At 27.1% G+C, this 20,017-nt stretch overlaps 5 protein-coding genes across 5 annotated transcripts; 2 read left to right on the forward strand and 3 right to left on the reverse strand.

The window, feature by feature from the left end:
- Positions 1 to 374: 374 nt before the first annotated feature.
- EIN_263410 (protein serine/threonine kinase, putative) lies at positions 375 to 2,867 on the forward strand (the record flags this gene model as incomplete). Its single annotated transcript, XM_004259680.1, has 1 exon — positions 375 to 2,867. One exon carries the CDS (start codon positions 375 to 377, stop codon positions 2,865 to 2,867), a length of 2,493 nt encoding a protein of 830 aa, XP_004259728.1.
- A 4,312-nt stretch (positions 2,868 to 7,179) lies between these two features.
- On the reverse strand, positions 7,180 to 8,046 carry EIN_263420 (hypothetical protein; the record flags this gene model as incomplete). The annotated part of the gene is made up of 1 exon (XM_004259681.1): positions 7,180 to 8,046. The coding sequence occupies one exon, from the start codon at positions 8,044 to 8,046 to the stop codon at positions 7,180 to 7,182; it is 867 nt and encodes a 288-aa protein (XP_004259729.1).
- A 5,775-nt stretch (positions 8,047 to 13,821) lies between these two features.
- EIN_263430 (hypothetical protein) lies at positions 13,822 to 15,925 on the forward strand (the record flags this gene model as incomplete). Its single annotated transcript, XM_004259682.1, has 3 exons — positions 13,822 to 15,666; positions 15,739 to 15,767; positions 15,865 to 15,925. 3 exons carry the CDS (start codon positions 13,822 to 13,824, stop codon positions 15,923 to 15,925), a joined length of 1,935 nt encoding a protein of 644 aa, XP_004259730.1.
- Positions 15,926 to 16,241: 316 nt separating this feature from the next.
- EIN_263440 (hypothetical protein) lies at positions 16,242 to 16,709 on the reverse strand (the record flags this gene model as incomplete). Its single annotated transcript, XM_004259683.1, has 1 exon — positions 16,242 to 16,709. One exon carries the CDS (start codon positions 16,707 to 16,709, stop codon positions 16,242 to 16,244), a length of 468 nt encoding a protein of 155 aa, XP_004259731.1.
- A 68-nt stretch (positions 16,710 to 16,777) lies between these two features.
- On the reverse strand, positions 16,778 to 17,380 carry EIN_263450 (hypothetical protein; the record flags this gene model as incomplete). Its single annotated transcript, XM_004259684.1, has 1 exon — positions 16,778 to 17,380. One exon carries the CDS (start codon positions 17,378 to 17,380, stop codon positions 16,778 to 16,780), a length of 603 nt encoding a protein of 200 aa, XP_004259732.1.
- Positions 17,381 to 20,017: the final 2,637 nt, after the last annotated feature.

Consider the following 20,017-nt stretch of genomic DNA (forward strand, 5'->3'; position numbering starts at 1 on the left):
ACAAATGTGTACCAGCAACCAATTGTGTAAACAAATCAACTCTTTCGAAAGTGTCGTGTGACTGTTCATATCAAATATCAGTTGGCTCAGACTGCCAAAGCACAGTTTCAAAATGCAAATATCAGAAAAACAACAAAAATCAAAAGGAATGCATTCAATGTGAAGATAAATATGTTTTTAAAGATGATATTTGTCAAGTTGTTGCGAACATAACAACTCGAAACAATGTTATTTACAGATGTGAAAATGGCAATTATTTGAATGAAAACAATCAGTGTGTGAAATGTACTGATTACTCTTCAATTTGTATCAACTACAAAGCCAAAAGAACAATTTTGTCGTGTTCAAAAGATAAAGTTTATGATGTTGAAACAATGAGCTGCAATAGTGAAAACAAATGTGTAAAATACGGCAAAGATTATTGCTCACAATGTGTTGATATTAACATGGAACTAAAATATGGACAATGCTCGGCGTGTTCAATACCAAATTGCAAATATTGTGAAGGTGGAAAGTGCAAAAAGTGCAATGACAATTATGTTGTACAAACAAACGGATTATGTGTTGAACAAAGTGAAGTTGGGTGTGTCAAAGCCGATGGTCTCTTTTGTTCACAATGTAATGAAGGGTTTAATCCGATTGAAACTCTCAACAATGAAGGAAAATACGATTTTTGTATTCCAATTTCTTTATCTCAAATAGCCGACTGTAAATACTCACTGATTTCACAATCAATGTGTGTTGAATGTTTGGATAGTTTTAAACTGAAAAATGGGAATTGTTCAGAAAATTTTGATGATATTGATGAAGACGAAAACAATGTTACTAACACAAAACAAATGATGAAAAGTGGTGAAACCTCGTGTTTCACTCGTACCAACAAAGGATGTGAGAGATGCAATTCTGGTTACTATAACATTAACAGCGAATGTGAGTTGTGTTCGGATCACTGCGATAATTGTTACAACACAACATATTGCTTGACATGCGATCATCAGTATTATTTATCTTCCACCTTTACATGTGAACCACTTGGCGACTTGTTTACAAAATGTGAATTGACACTGCCAACAGGCGGTGGATGTGCAATATGCAAAGACCACTATTACAAACAAAAAACAGACTGCATTGCTTGTGATGAGTCGTGTGGTACTTGTGTTGATGGCTTGTCGTGTTTGAGTTGCCGAAACGAATATTTCAAACTATCTGGCAGTGAAAATAAACTGTGTGTGTCATATGACAACTTGACTAATTGTGTTACTAAAACGCCGATTGGGTGTGTAAAATGTGAGAATGGGTATTACTTGGATAATTACATTTGCAAAAACTGTTCTGAAAACTGCATTTCATGTGACAACTATCAAAATTGTAAAAACTGTGTTGAAAAAAATTATGTGTTGGTTGACTCGCAGTGTGTGAGTTACAAAAGTGTTGAGTTTTGTCTCTCTGCGAATAATTCAAAGTGCACAGAATGTGAGGGATTTCACAAACCAAGTGATGCTGGTGATTATTGCGTCAAAGAGACTAATTATGGGTTGGTTGTTGGCGTGCCGTTATCGATGACTTTTGTGATCATAGTGTTTATTGTTGCTATTATAATTATTGTGATATCAATGATACAAAAAAGAAAACAAAAGAAGAAAGAGCAGAACATTTGCAACTTCAAAATGAGTCGGTCAAACATTGAGATGGTCAAATTGAATGCAAATTTGGTGACAAACAAGACAACACTGAAATTTGATTTGGATAACAATGACTTACTTAAAGTCGATATTGAGACAAGAGATTTGATATGTATCGGAAATGTGTCCAACAGCAACTTGAAAGTGCAGTTCAGTGTGATGGAAGGGTGTGACTATTATGAAATACGGAGTGTGCCACCACTTGTGACATTGAAGCCTGGATATGCTTGTGAGTTTGAGGTATTTATCAAGCCGCTGTGTACCTGTGTCACCAAAGAACATGTAGCAATAACTTCGTTAAATATAGCAACTGGTGTCATTGAAAATGCAAAAATTGAAATGGAAATCGAAACTGAACAAACAACTAAATTGAATTATAGAGAAATTACAGAAGACGAGAAGCTTGGCGAAGGCAGTTTTGGGATCGTTTACAAAGGGCAATACAGAGGCGTATGTGTTGCAATCAAAAAGATGAAACAACTTGATAATTATGAAAGTGGACTTGCAGAGTTTGAGAAGGAAGTTGCAATGCTAGACAAGTTCCGATGTGATTACATCATACACTTTTATGGCGCTGTATTCATACCAAGTAAGGTGTGTATGGTCACCGAATTTGCAACATTTGGGTCACTCCAAGACTTGATCAAACACAAGAAGAGTGATGAAATTGAAATGAAGTTGCGAATTAAATTTTTACTTGATGCGGCAAAAGGTATTCAATATTTACACGAGAATGGGATATTACACAGAGACATCAAGCCAGACAATTTTCTAGTGTTATCACTGGATGTGAATGAAAAGGTGAATGCTAAATTGACTGACTTTGGATCTTCGAGAAATGTGAATATGCTGCAAACAAACATGACATTCACTAAAGGTGTTGGAACACCAACTTACACGGCACCCGAGATTTTGAAACAAGATAAGTACAAAAAGAGTGCAGACATTTATTCATTTGCTATCACAATGTTTGAGACTATATCTTGGCGAGAAGCGTACCCAAAAAGTGAATTTAAATTTCCATGGAAAATAGCAGACTTTGTGAATGGTGGAAATCGTCTCCAAAAACTTGATTGTATGACTAATGAACAGTATGAACTGATATCAAACTGTTGGGAACACGAAAAAGAAGAAAGAATCACCATTGAAACTGTAAGAGAAAAACTTCAAAACATGATGAATTGATTGATTATTGAATTGTTAATTTACATTACATAGATTTAGAAATAAGTTTTAATTTCGAAACTTCAAAATTAATTCAGTTAATTATTCAATTGTTCAAAAGATTAAAAGACTTAATAGACTTTAAGATATATACTGTCAAAAACATAAATAATAAAGTATCATTTTTCGTACAAATGATGTTTTTTAACCACAATGTTTATAATGATCATTATCATTTTAATCATTAAAATCAATAAATGTCCATATTACTAATCATTATTAGTATTAATTGACTTACTTTTAATTTTTTGGTGTGTTTATACTTAATAAAAGCTGACTTTACTTTATTTTCGAAATTCTGTGTATTTCCCAGTGTTATTCCACAATGTAGAATGTCTTATTTTAAAAATATATTTGCTTTTATAAAGATTTTGTTTGGACTAATTAAAAGTTGCACTTACACATTTACATCAGAAGCAACAATTGTTGTTCAATCATTGTTTAATAAACAAGAAAAATGTATTATTGAACACACCTGAAAAAAAATTATACACATTCCACATACTTTTTATCGTATGTACTTAGTTGTTTCCAACACTCTCATCATTTAGTTCATTGAATATTTTTTAACTTCCAACCAAATCACAAGCACTCATTATATGGACAAATACCCCAATTCTTCAATGAAAAAACGCATAATTAATCCCGATCGATAAAATAACGCTTAAATATCATTTTGTGTGGCGATATGTTCAAATACATCAAATATTGGTTTTAACATATTTAACTGTATGTTTTCTTTATGCTGCTATCTCATTCAATCCACATATGGCATCACTCGCTATCTGACTGGATTATACCATTTTCCAACAATAAAATCTATTGCTTTAGATGCTTTTATCAATAAAGATCCAAGTTGAATGTTATGTGAAATACGATTGGTTTTAAAACAATACTGCTCAGAAACACGTTGTTGTCTATAAATACCCGCAAAAAATCGTAAGTTTATCCACTGACTCTTTTAAAATAGAAATGTCATCTATTTTAATGATTTTTAAAAACTAATAATTTAATTATTTACGACGATTTTTTATGTTTGATAAAAAACAACCATAACTAATCAACGTGACACTCAATGGTATTGTAAAACTACTTAAACTACTACATCGTTAGAAACAATATTCACCAATTGATGACACACTTGATAGTATTGTAACACCGTTTAAATTAGTACATCGATTTAAACAGCTTTCACCAAGTGATGAAAAGATTATTTAGAATATTCTGATTAACCACCCGACAAATATTAGTGTTTATGTAAACAATAAAGAGAAATATAAATTATCGAAAAAGTCGATTTCTTAATAAAAATTACAAAACAAATTAAACGAACAAAATTTAATCTTTTTTTTACAAAAAATACAATTTATTATAAACCAATTCATGATATTTAAAACAAATAAATTTTATAGCAAAAAACATATTGATAATATATATTCATTGCAAAAACAATATATGTATTTGTGTTGATTTAAAACGCAAGGTTTTAAAGATCGATAAAACAATAATTGATAAATAAACAAATTTGTAAAATAATTTTTGTTTTAAACGGTTTTATTCAATTTGTTAGAACATATATACACAAGAAAATATACTGGTTTTCAAATGTCTGTATTGGGGTGTCACGAATTTTTGCATTTATATTGTTTAATATTTTTGAGAATTGTTTTATTGTTTAAATTTCTATTATTTTTTCTATATAAAAAAAAAGAAAAACAGTCTTAAATTTTTTTAACTTGAAGAATTTTTAAGCATTAAAAAAATCAATATAAAATAAAAATTAAAAATTCATTAATGTTAAAAGTGAATTTAATCAAAAAATAAAAGTATACGTCAAGGAAAGTTATCAAGCAACACCATTTGGACATATTGATGCGACTAAAGCAAAATGTTCAACACTTCAATGTGTCAATATTACTCCAAAACAAAATGTTCAACCGATTTCATAATCAGAAGAATCGTTGTGTAAAACATGCAGTGACACAATGATGAGTAAGTATGGAGTAAACTATTATTGTGAAATTGACATGTCTTTCTGTCTTTCAACACATTCAAATTGTAGAGTTTATAAAGACGATATTTGTCAACAATGTAAAGATGATTATTATGTCAAAGACAGACAAATTTGTGTTGAAACGTGTGGAGACATATACTACTCAGTTGAATCGCCAATTAAGATTTGTTTGGAATGTCCAGAAAATTGAAAATGTGTTCAGACAGTACAACTTGCACTGCTTGTGATGATGGAAAATTGCTTATTGAAGATACAAAAAATGCACAGAAAATGCCGATTGTTCCTCTAATTATTACAAAGACAACGATAACAAAAAGTGTGTCAAATGCAAAAACAATTGTCTGACATGTGAAAATGAAAACAAGTGTATTTCTTGTGTTGATGGTTATGTGATAAGTAAAAATCTATGCATTTACTGTTCATCAATTACAGGATGCAGTAAATGTTTTTTTAAGTGACATTTGTACCGAGTGCACCACTGATAATCTCCAACTAGACAAGAAATCATGTTTACCCACATACCCAACTGGTTATTACCCATCAAACAAAGTTTGCACGAAATGTTCAGATAACTGTGATAGTTGTAAAGAAGAAATACAATGCAACAGATGTAAAACCGATCATTTATTAACCGAAGACACAAAGATATGTGTCGTTACTTGTTCTTATTGGTATTTTAAATCAACTGAAGAAAAAATGTGCAAAACATGTCAAGAAGGATGCAAAAAGTGTAAAGACAAAAATACATACAAAACACTATGTACAAATTTTGAGTGTGAAGTTTGCACTGGCAGTCAGAGCAGTGTCACAAGAAAAGTAGTTATATTATTTCTTGCCATGCTTCTGTCAATTGTTTTCTAAATAATTGAAAACTGTTTTTATTTGTATTTATGTTGTTATTTATAAAAAATAGACCTACAGTTGACCAAATAATTATCAGAGACCAAATAATTGTAAGAAGGATGCATTTCCCGTTAATTACCTTGGAAATGACTAATGAAAAAAGTAAAAAAGGTACACCAAATAATGGTAAGAAACCCATTTCTATTTTTAAAAATAGTTCTTGATTAAGGTTTTGAAACTAATTATTTTACTTCTTACAATTCTTTAGTCTCTGATAATTATTTGGTCAACTGTATATCTGTTTTTGTATTATTTAATTTCATTTTATACGAAATTATAAAGTTATTGTAACACTGTATAAAAAACATATCTAACATTGTCATATCAATAATTGAAATAGAAATTAAATGTGATAATTTATAGAATAAAAGATATATTATTTCAAAATGTATATTTATAACATGCCTAAATAAACACAACATCAGATATTTATATGTTATATAAACAAGTGTATAAGTATTAATTTTTCATATATACTTTTTATTACAAAAAGATAATCATAATGTCATGTATTATTTAAGTGTTTATTCATATTCATGTTCGTAATAGAAAAAGATATGATCTATAACTTTCATAACTTGTCTTTTCTTTATCTTTTAAAACTTGTTTTTGTATAATATGAGTATGTGCCAAAAATGTGTATAGATGTTTAAGATATACTTAACTTCCAGATGTTAATGACTTTGGATTTTATGAAACGACCAAATTGTGTTTATTCATTCACAAGACAGATGGTTATTTTTTTGAAAGTGTAAAACGTGAAATGTTTAAAGAATTTTGAGACTATGAATGGGAATAAAAAAAGACTATTATTACTAATGGACACAACCAGGCGTTTACCAAAATTCACACGATTAATGCTGAAGCCCAAAAATGCTTCAGTGTTATTTTATAGAATTTTTTTGTTTTTAAGTCTTTTTTTAAATGCGTTTATATGGGAAAAAGTTAACACCAGCTCCGTGTTTTTTAAAACAAAAACGAGGCAAAAAATTAATACGCCTGGTTGTGCTAATGGGTATGAAAAATAAAATTTAGATAGTTTTATATTAAAATAACAAATTAAGAATGAAATTTATTGTTCAATTGTTTGTTTGTCAAGATGATCAAAAATTTAATTTGTGTGAAAAATAAAATTCGTTTAATGTATTAATGATTATATATTTGTTTTAGTACATAAAGAATAAAAAGATTTCTGTGTTTTATTTTTATTTTTTATTATTTATTATTTATTGATCATTATGTTAACTTTGAAATAATTTAATTTATTAAAATAAAACACAATGCCATTATATTCAGCATATATGGAAATAAAGTATATTATATGTTTTATTGTATTTAAATAATTTCGTTATCGAATCAATTATCTGATTGTTCATGATGAATGACTGTGTTTTTTGAGAAACAATCATCACCAATATATGCCACGCTAGTTGGTATTGTAACACTACATAAATTATTACATCCACAGAAACGGAAATCACCAATATTTATCACACCTGGGTTTATTGTTACACTTCTGAGACCACTACAACAATAAAAACAAAAATCACCTATTTCTGTCACACTTGAAGGTATTGTAACACTACTTAGACTATCGCATTCACAGAAACAATAATCACCAATTAATGCCACACTTGATGGTATTGTAACACCAATTAAGCTTTTACACCTAGAAAAACAATAGTCGTCAATTGATGTCACGGTGGATGGTATTGTAAAATTTGTTAAAAATTTGTTTTGGTTAAACTTTTTATTGTTAATTATTATAACACTTGGTAAAATTTTTAAACTGCATAATGTTTCATACCCAAACAAGCATTTCTTTCCAATTATAGTAGAAAATTGTGATATTGTCACATTGCTAAGACTGTCACATTTTTTGAAACATCCATAACTAATATGTTTCACATTTGATGGTATCATAACACTACTTAGATTACTACAATAAGAGAAACAATAATCACCAATTGAGGTCACACTTGATGGTATTGTTATACTGCTAAGATTACCGCACCAACGAAAACAAAATTGACCAATTGATCTAACACTAGGTGGTATTACAACACTGCTTAAATTTTCACAATCATCAAAACAATTTTTACCAATTGATGTCACACACAGTGGTATATTATTACCAATTTTTTCTATGTCGTTTAGAGTGTAAGTCACATTTATAAATTTAATGTTTCGACTTGTTTCTGTCAACAGTTTCAAAATCAACATCAAACCACACAATAATTCGAAAGAACTCTCTTTTCAAAACAATTTTTCGTTCGTTTACATTTTTATCGTCTTTCTTATTAACAAGAAAATCATTACCAAAAATTTCATTTCTTCATCCCACAAACGAAGTGTCTCGATGTTTGGAAAGTATCTAATTGTTTTGAAATTCAATGGAATTGGATTAAAATGAAACTTCTCCATGTTACCACCAAATTTCTTGCATACCATTTCTAAGTTAATAAAGTCTTTGATATCGTCGAAGTACTTCGAGACTATCATAACATGATAACCTGATAATGTCAACATTCTGATTTTCTAGTTTTTTGTTTTTTTTGTTTTTTAAATAAATAACGATTTGTTTTTTTTCATTTTTAATTTAAAAACATGTTAATTTGAATCATTGTTTTTCGTTGTACAGATTAATAAAAATGCGACTTTTTCCATTAATTTTTTCAAAAAATCTAGACACCCTTCAACTTTAGTTATGGATATCCACAATCAGAAGAATTTGTAACATAAGCTACTAAAAAAGCGTATTGTGAATGGACTTTTTTAAAGGTGATTGCAAACAATGTGTTATCAAACCAAGTAGTTGTGAAGCCATAGTATAAGTATTTCAAGTTGTGGATAAATGTGATTACTATACAACTCACACTTGGTCAACTCCCTTATTTTTTTCCAAAAAAGTTCAATGTACTTTTTATGAAATCAAATTTCATTTTTTTTTCAAAAAAATAACCAATCATTTTTAAACAAAAATCAAATGGTTAATAATAGTAATGACATGCAACATCTTACAACATTTGTTTAACAGAAAAAAACAAACTTTTTACGTTGGTGGATTTAAATTTATTTAAATAAATAAAGTCAGAAAAGTATTCAAATGTGCATATAATGGCTGTTCCAAGAGAATTGAAATAATTTGTGAAAATGGGTAAATGACTTCTTTTGAATTTATTGAAAAAACCAAAAATTGTACGCATCTACATGAATCTAACGACCATTACAATAATCTACTTTAATACAAAAATAAAATGGCATTGAAAAGATAATACCACGAAAAATGCAAGACAGACAGTTTCGGAAAACCACGTTAAAGGTTGTTTTTTAACATTGTCAACTTGTGATAAAAACGTCAGAAAAGCTAAAAAAACAAAGAACTAACTTACAATTGACTTTATTGTATTCAATGAGATAAAAATAATTGTGTTGTTTTATTTGATGAAATTATATTATTTAATAATAAAAACAATCTAGACATATTCAAAACAACAAGTCACATATATGTGGATGGAACCATTAAGTCATGCCCAAGTTTGCTTGTGTTTTCAATACACAGTTTTTACAAATTAGTTTTTTATCTTGATTTAAAATATTTGTGTGTCTCAAAAACAATGAAAGCTTTCCAATAATATATACTTGTTTGACTTATAAAAGCAACACAACTTATAAAATAATTTTAGATAAAACAAAAGAGTTGATATTGTATCCAATGTTTCACAGCAAAGTTACAATCGTTGCCGATTGTGAATTGGTGTTGAAAAAGAAACCGTTTGGCGAAGAAGTTAATTGTAAATGTTGCTATTTTCACCTTTACCAGATATTGTTTAAAAGTATTGTTTAAATGAGTCTACTTTACACATACAATAATTCAGACAATTTCAAAAAAAGTTGCACAGTTGTTAATGACATTGCCATTTTTACAAGAAAAAAAGATTGAAAACAATTTCCACTGAATTCAAAACACCAATTTGGATAATAATAAAATCACAAATTACTCAAATTACTTTAAAACCAAGTATTTAAAGAGCAGATACTTTATACACTATTGGTGTATCTATGAAATGGAACATCAACATACAACTGTTCAGAATCATTGAACTCTTTATTAAATCGATTTATCAAATACTTCATCCAAATAAACACGATTTTTTTGTTATATTTTTTAGAATTATATAAGACTGTCAACTTGAAACTAAAAGCATTGACGGTAAATTTCCAAAAAAACAAAAAAAAACGAAAACCCCAAGTAGACAAAAATGCGTTCATCAAACAAGAAGAATAGGAATTGTATTCTGTTCATTTAATTGATGAGTTGGAGTATTTAAAGGCTATCATTAAAATAAACAAAAGATGCTAATTGATCGATTTTGTTCAATGCACCACTTCAAATGTTCCCCCCAAAAAACAACGACAAAGAAGACTATACAACAGTTGACACCAATGGAACTTGAACAAATTGAATATTCTTTTTAAGAAATAAATGAAATTGTTTTTGAAAAAAAATCTGAAACAATCTAAAATAAATACTATTTTTATCCAGATAAAACTAAATTCAGTTGTGAAGAGACATGTGGATTGTTAGTTAGTGATAAAAATAACAATGGTATCAAGCTGTAAGCTTCAAAAAAAACCAAAGAAATTCAAAAAACACAAAAACAAAGGAAAAAATAGGTTCAAAATTATCAAAAAGTTATTCACTTTCAATTTTGTTGAAACTAGTTAAAACTTCTTTTAAGAAAAAACAAGTGTTGTTGTATTAGTTTATTATTTATTATTTTAACACAAGTTTCATGTGTTGAACACAAGTTGAAATGGGAGAGTTGTCCAAAGACGAGTTGTTGAAATTTAATCAATGACAAGAGAGTTATATACACTCTATGCACTTTGCACATACACTGTAAAGGCTATTTAATATTTTCAAACATTAAATAGAATTAACGACTTTGTTGACAACAAGTCATTTAACGTTGGAAATCATTATCAAACACGATTAAAAGTAATTTGATTGTGTATTGCACACAAAATAACAATGAAAAGTTGTTTGATATATGCAATGTACAAATTGCCAAAAAAGAAATGTTATTCCGATTTAAAACGACTTCGTGGAAATTCCAAAAATATAAAGAGAAAAAACAGAATTAGAGACATAACAAATTCGGAAATAAATACAAACGCAATAATGCTGCGGTGAATAAGATTTAAACCCAAACCCAACACGTATACATTTGGGTGCGCAACTATTGACAAAATATTTGCTGTTTGCCCGTTTTTTAACACAAAAACATACTTTGCTTTAATTGTTTTATTTTAATAAATAATCACGATCGACATAATTTCAAGATCTTATATTACATTAAAATAATCTGTCTTAACGGCCAAAAAATCAAAGCCAAAAAATTAAACAAAAAAAATATTTTTATTTGTTATTATGCATTTTATTTTTATAAATTACATTTTTACTTTAAATCTTTAATGCCATAATTATTTAAACCATTAATTGAAAATACATTTTTGCGCTTTTTTACCACCACGAATAAAAGATACAATTACAATATTTTCAACAATTTCACGTTATTTTGTTTCACCTTTTAATTATGACAACAATAATTATTTTTATTATTGTTGACAATTAAAAACAAAAGAAAACAAGCTAAAATTTAAGTAAAATAAGTTTCTGAATATCATGGTACATGTTAAACTACAACAGCATTAAAGATCTAGTTAAAAAGACAATTAAATTAATTTGTTTACATCTTTTATTTTAAAATATTATATATAGACGTTTTGTTTCATCATTCAAATGATATAATGAGTTTTTAGACAATTTTTTGTTGTACATAATATTTATTATCTTTCAATAATTGTTTTCGATTAAATTAGTAAAAGTTTGAGTGTTGAAGTTATAACCACCAAACCAAATGTTTTTTATATTTTATCTACATATAATACAATAAAATAGATAGCAAATAAACATCACCAAATTTTTTTACTTAATAATAATTATCAAATTTTCTTGTTTTTTTGTTTATTGTTGTTTTTAACTCTTTTTTAATTGTATACAATTCAAAACCCACAAAAAATTATAAGTCTCTTGTGGCCGTAAGTTGTTGAAACATACAGAGATGTAACAATCTTTTTATTAACATTTAACGATTAATTATCTTTGTTTTTATTATTTATTTTTGTTTACATATTCAAACTGTTTTTTTAAATAAGAACTTATCGTCTTTATTTTTTCAATTACTAGAATAAATTGAATGTCAAAGTCGTCTTTAATTACAATAAATTACAAATGACTCATATCATTTTATTTAAAAAATCAATTGTTGATTAATTCGTTTTCATGTCTATCATGTTTATTACTACACAATTTATATAGAGTTTTAAACGGTGTCTTGATGTTTGTAAGTACTTTTTGCAATTACATTATTATGTTGCTTGTGTTGTTTTTTTGAATTTTACAATAAAGTTTGAAATAAAAAACAACAATGTGTTCTTTATACCAAATTATAAAATTTGCTGCCAATTAATTATCTATTAAGTTATATAACAAAAATTTCTTTTGTTATCTTATTTTTTTCAATTGTTCTAATTTGTCTTAAAATAAATACGAAATATCAAAAAGTTGTTTTTAATTATTATTTGTTTTTTATAGACTTTTGGGACAAACAAAAAGTTTATTTACTTTTAACCAAATACTGTTTACACGTTTCAATATTAAAAAAGATTTTACAATTTTGCTTATTTTTATGAATAAAAAATAAATTGACATATTTCACTATTTTTTTACAATGAAAAAAGATTTCATAAAAAATGAAAAATTACTCTCGCGGTTGCGCACCCTATTTTTCAAGCTCATCTGTCTGGTTTTTGTCTTTTCGCAATGTTATTTTTTAATGCAATTTTGTAAACCATTACCACCGAAAAAATAAAAACCGGAAAATGCCAGAGTGTGGTATTGTGACTTATTAACACGTTCACTTTCCATTTATTTTTTGTTTTATAAAAATCTTTATTGTTTAAATTTTTGCATTTTGCATTTTATATTTTTGGAAATAAAAAATGAAATAACCGATTTCATTTCTAACAACATTTTTTGCAACGATCTTAGTAAAATAACAATAAGACATTTTAACAAAAACAACTAATATTTTTGAATTAATTCATTTCTTCAATTTTTTGAAATAATAATACACTTGTGAATCAACAGATATTTTTAATTGTTCTTCATGTTTTGTTTACGCACACTTCTTATTTACACACATCGCAAAGTATAAAACATGTTTCACAAATAGCCTTTTCCTGGCATAAAACTATCTTTGTTGGACAATACAATTTAATTTAATTTTTAATCTTAATTAAACTCGGTCGCGTAAATATGCGCGTAAATGACACAGACTCACAAATAAAAAATTATGCGTTGATTATTGATTTAAACACAATGGTGTGACAATCGACGACCTTACTTTATTGTTTTAAAATGTCTTTGGAAATAGTAACATGTTAATTATACAATTCTTTTTTATATAAAACATTTTTAAGAAATATGTTTTGTCGATGAAAACACCAATACCGTTCGTGTTGGTGTTTTTTTTTCATTAAAACATTTTCAAAAATCGAAGAAAAAAAAGGAAAACTCATAATTTATTGTTTGTGAAATTAATTTGTTTATAGATTACATTTCAAACGAGTCGCCACAAGGTAAGTTTTTTTGAATATCATATCAAGTTTTAAAAAAATAAAAAATGTGTTTTATTAAAAATAGTAATAGTATCGTAAGGTTGATTGTTTTTAATCATTTTTGCATTTTATAACATGTTAAATTATAATAAATAATATTCAGTCGAAGATTTCAACGATTATAATTTTTAGTAAAATATTAATAAAGACGATGTATAATTATTATTTATTGAAACATGCGTGTGACTTTAATTAAAGTAATACCTCAATGATCTTTAATTTAAAATTAAAAACTAACTTTATAACATACAAATGGCAGTTCAACTTGATCGCTACTCAATGATGATTGTTTCCAAATACTTTAATTATATTTCTGATTATATCAACATGGTTTTTGTGTGTAAAAAGTTAGAGGAAATACCAGAGATGTTTCATTTTAATCCCATTTCAGTTTCATTTATAACACAAAAGTATTTTCCAAATGTCGAGACTCTTCATCTCTATACAGAAAAAGATAAATTTCTTTCCAAATATCGCCAATACTATGTCCACTACCCCACACCTCTTCACAAATGCATTAAATTAAACCAAGGTAAACATGTTATATGTCCATTAAGAACTTTTAGATTTGATAGTCAACATTATGGATGTTCTTATAAAGACGCAAACATTTTTTTAGACAAAGCAGTTAAAAATACGAGTGCTAAACTGACTGCAATGGACTGTTCTAACATCGTAAAATTTGGTCTTTCGTGTTTTGAATTTAACACTTTGTTAGTTTCAATTACTTTATCAAGTAATTTATATGAAATTCCATATAAATGCTTTTTCTTATGTGCGAACCTCAAAGAAATAAATTTGGAACACATCAGAGTGTTTGGGAATTACTGTTTCTGTCGTTGCAATAGTCTAAGTGCTATTACTTTGGGAACTAACATAATAAAAAGTGCGAAATATGCATTTGATGAAGTAACATCGATTAAAAATGTTACGGCGCCTGGAGTCAAAAGTGTTGACTTCGATATAACGGCATCTTCCTCAAAAGCATTTCTTAATATAAAGCACAAAACCATAACGATAAAGGAGGACTATACCAACTTTATTTTACCAGATTTTTTATCGGACGAAATTCAATCTAATGTTTACGTTAACAAGAGAGGATTGTCCGATATAAATCTGGCGAGCACAGTGACGACTATTCGAATCGATGCGTTATCGGGATGTGACTTAAAACGACTTGATTTGTCGCATGTGATATCTTTTGGAACTCAACGTTTCATGACTTGTCTCACTGCAATAACATTGAACAGTAATGTTAAAATTGACAATTTATATGATTATACTGGACTGAAGAAAATCGATGCCATTAACACTAAAGTAATTAACGTGAGAGCTGCATGTTGGATGAAAGCAATGTTAGATGCGAAGAATCTTGAAATTAATGAGTTTTGTTACACTCAACAAGATGTCGATGTGTTCAAAGGAATAATTCCTTTAAATATTAAAAACCTTCGAACAATTATATCAGACGCAAACTTTGAAAATTACAAATACGAAGAAATGACAATTCCAGAGGGAATTACAAATATGTCGATAAACGCATTTAAAAATAATGAAAAATTAAGAAAACTCGTGTTTCCAGCAAGTTTTCCAGCAAGCACATATTTTACTAATACTTTCACACACGCAACAATTGAAGAACTTTGTATTGTTCCAAATACAAGTCTTAAAATAAAACAATGTGACAAACTCACTTCAGTCACTTTTATAGATCAAAACATAACAAATAATTGTGTGCTGAACGAATGTTTCAACATCAAAAACATCGATTTTTTAAATATTCCTTCAAATTTTGTTTTTGAAGGAAGTGTTAATTATTACATATACAAAGTAATTAAAAATAAATACACGTTTAAAGGAGATGTCGTGCTTTATTATATTGATATGAATTCGATTGATTGTAATGGCGTTTTAATAATACCAGACGAAGTCACCGTAATTGATCAAATTGCGTTTAAATTATCGAATTTAAAAGAGGTTTGGATGGGAGCAAACGTAAAGATGATTAAAATGGATGCCTTTTCGTGTTGTCCACACTTAACACGTGCAAAAAACATGAATCGATCTACTGTGGTTCAGAGAGACGCTTTCTACAAAGTTAATGACACTTTTAATATTGAATATATCAATTGAAATAACAGTATTCAGTTTTAATATTATATTTTTAAGTTCTGGTTTGAGGTAACATTTATAAAAAAGTTTGCACGTTTTATTTTTTTTGTTTGTTATATAAATTAAGTCTAACCCCGTTTTATCATACAAATTGATAATCGACTTATATTTATAATAATTAAGGTGTTTTTGTATTTATCACCATAAAATTCGTCGCAAAAGGGCAATAATGAAGACGCTTTAAGTCTTTATCTCGAGTTACAATGACTAATAAATATATAATATAGAATGTAAACATTTGATGAATTATAATTTGTAATGAATGAAAAAACAAAAATTAACATCATTTGTTTTATAATACTGTAATAATTGAATATAAAATTAAAATGTGATATTTATATTATTAAAAAATGTTTTATAAAAATAATACTATTAATTAACTTTGTTTTGAATACATTTATTTGATAAATTTATTAAAAATTATTGACAATATATTCCAATTATTTAAATTTAGATCATTAAAAACAAAAAAGTTTTAATGAATAAAACGAATTTTTAACTTACCAGTTGGGTTGTAAGTCGATTGGTCCTTGTTCTTCTCTCATAGCTCTCACGTAGTCATCATCATTGCACGAATTAGTTCTATCGTATGACCATTTTTGTTCTTCTTTTTCTTTATCTTCATCAGCCTTTTGGCAAGGCGTATTAGCCGGGTTTTTAACATCATCTTCTCCAATGATCATTTTATTTTCCATTTTATAATAAGTGAGTTGTGTCAATTGATCGATATTCTCTGCTTTAGAATGGTTATGAAGTTCAAGTCGCACAAGAGAAGTTGGCAGTTTGACACTGACAGTCCCGCCGTACAAATAAAATTTAGTCAAACAGGTTAAAGATCTCAAATCTGCGTCGCAGAAATGATCGACTCTTATGCGCGCCTCACTAATTGCATATAACTGATTAGCCTTTTCTCCATTTTCATAAAAGACGCCATGTAAGTCTCTTGGATCTATATTAGGCCGAATCATCAAATAAACACCAATTGTTGCTACTGCTTCAAAACTGTAGTATATGTTAGTGTTGCCAACCTTATCTCTTAAACGATGAAAGCGTCGTATCTATCAAAGGTCCGAACTGTAAATTTGATGTGTATTATAATGTGACCAGCAGCTTGTATTTTTTTGACTGCATCTCTATCTATTCTGAAATCTTCACTATATAATACGACAGTCTTGAGATTGGGATAGTCCTCGATGTAATTGGTTATATGTGTTAATCCACTATCGTCATTGATATAAGCTCTAACTTTATTGGTCAGTGGAGTATCTGGTTTCTTATCACTTATTCTATAAACAGTGTCAGTGAGATTCAGAATATTGTCGTTGATAACTAATTGATCGTGATTATCTATTGATAATCTAAGGTGTTTAACTTTAGATAATATATCATCGGATATGGTCTTTGCAGTCTCGGGGTCTACTTGTAACACTTCAAGGCGAGGGAAAAATTTAAAAATCTTTTTGATAATTGCTTCTGAACGGTCGTTTGAAGATTTAGACCATGGATTCATAGTTATTGATTCAATGGATTTGGCACATTTGTGGGATATATTAATAAATGGTTCTATATCAGTTTGAGTCAGATAAGTAAATATATTTCGCATGACAGCAAGTGGAAAACGAATAACTGGCTTAAGCATTGTATATAATTTTAAAGTGACAATTTCTATTAAATATAAATTGAGTAGTTTATTATTATAAAATGTATTTTTAAAAAATCAATATGTATTTAATAAATATGGTAATAAATGTAAATGATTGGATAAACATCCGTGTAATTTTAGATTGTGTAGTAAAATGTTAATAAAAATAATTTTAATATTATAATACATTTTTATCAACGACCATTTTATAAAATTTACACAATTGTGTTTTTTTAATATAACAATATTAAATGATTAAATTTAAAATAAAATTAATTATTGATAATGGTTATATGTATTGTATATAAAAAATATAAAATTATATAATTTTTAATTCGTTTATATTATGATTGGCACTTAAAAATTAATTCAATTTAAACTAGAACCAACTATTATTTGTGGTATTTAATTTCCTTATTGAAATAAAATGTTTTTTATTTAATTTATATTAGATTGATGACTATTTAATAACAATCTAAAATTAAATTACATTACTTAATTTATAAAGTAACATAATACAATATTTGAGTAATTTAAAAATTAAGAAATCTCGATTTTATAAATAAATGTCTGGTTTTTTAAAGTTTATATTCTGTGCATGACATGACACAAGCCGAAAAAGAAAATTCATCTGAAATTGAATTAAAATTCCAGTATTAACAAGTACAATTAAAAAATAAGAACGTTAATTTAAGTCTAAACAAAAAAATAAACCCATCAAATGATTTAGAATAATAAGACGGATAACAAAGCAAGAAGCATAAAAATAACATTGCAACCTTCGACAACAGGAATTGCATCCTGTTTATAAATGTAATTTTTAGTATTTTCAATAACACATTTTTCCAATTCAATTGGATCTAATGTTCTTGTTGCCGTTCCAGAGCAGTCCTTTGAGCTGTATTCAGTTTTTGTGAGTTTCTTGTCAACAATTTCTGACTTGTAAGACTTACTAATTGATTCATCATAATAACAAGTATCATAACCATAAATACCAGGAACAGCAGTGGTATCTGCAGCTGTGCAACCATCGAAATTGTAGTACTGTTCTACATAATACTTATAAGTGGGAAGTTTATCAGTAATTTTTTGGTACGTGTTAAGATCTTTAAGATCTTCAGCTTTCCAGTCGCTACATTTCGTTGTTGATGATGACCATTGAATTTTATCACCTACTTTATCAACCTTTCTATATCCGGATTGTTGATACAATAAACACTTCCCGAATTCAGATACAATAAAATAACCATCAAGACTAGTTAACAAAAATTCTGCTGAGGCAAACACGACAAGAAGAAAGAACAACATTTAATAATTTTGAAGTTAGGTATTTGTTTAAATTTATAATAATTGGGTGTGTAGTTGTTTTTAAAAAATTCAAATAGTTATACAAATAATATAAAATCATTATTACAAATTGTGTTACAAAAACAGTTTATATTATTTTAATTGTTTTCGTTTTTTTATAAAGTTAAATAAATTATTATATTAATTATAAATTTATATAACTTGTTTATATAAATTAAATCTAATAAACTACACAAAATATTTTGTCTATTACTTAAAATTTGGATTGTTATTTATACACATAATAAAAACAATCACAATCGTGGTGGTATTTTAATGTTTTTTTAATTATTGAGCATCTCAAAACAAAAAAAATATATAATTATTTGTAACAATAATTAATTTATTAAATCTATATTTATAAAACAATTTTTTTCTAATATTTATAACAACAGTTTATATAAGGTTGACGGAAAAAAAAAGTAAAATTTATTTTACCTATTCCAATATAAAGTATAAAATTTTACCTTTTTACCAAAAAAATACTAAAAAATAAAAATAAAAAGATCGTAAAAATGTTTATTTATAAAACTTAAAGACCTTGATGTCTTTTGAAAAGCAAAGAAAAAAAATCGGCATTTTCAAATTAATTACCTTATAAAAAAATCATCATTATTCACAAACATTTTATCAAATGGAGATTTTTATAAAACAAACAAAAAGTAATTTTATTGAGTAATTTACATCGTCCACAACGTTTGGTGGTTGTTTATAAAAACAAACAATATATTAATGATATGTTGTCAAATTCATTTGTAATTTGTTCAGATTATATCACAAGCATTTTTTATAAATAATTTAAAAACGTGTTAATTTTTATTAAAAACATAATGTTGTAATAATTGTGAACGATGTATTATATGATATTATGTGCTCTGATATTGTTTTATTAAACCGTGTATTTTTTAAACAACAAATAAGCAATTAATTTGATTGATTATACGACAAAAAAACATTTCAACATGATAACTGAATTAAAATTTAATTCTATCAATATCAGAAAGAAATGATAATATTTCCAACTCTTAATTATCTATTAGTTGCAAATTCAACAAAAAAAATGTCTATTAACATCGTTTATAGACAACGACGTTAATACATACAAGATGATTTAAAAACAAGAACTTCAAGATTTTTAAAATACTGATTTTATTATATGATTATATGATATATATTAATTTAAAGATCGTGTAAATTGGCTTTTAATTGATTCTTTGTTTGTCTAATGATTATATATTAACTAATGTGTATTTTTTATATTTGGTGTTGTTTGTTACAAATTCAAAA

Source organism: Entamoeba invadens (assembly GCF_000330505.1).
Source record: "Entamoeba invadens IP1 unplaced genomic scaffold scaff_1105074726371, whole genome shotgun sequence".
In the NCBI taxonomy this organism is placed as follows: domain Eukaryota; phylum Evosea; order Mastigamoebida; family Endamoebidae; genus Entamoeba; species Entamoeba invadens.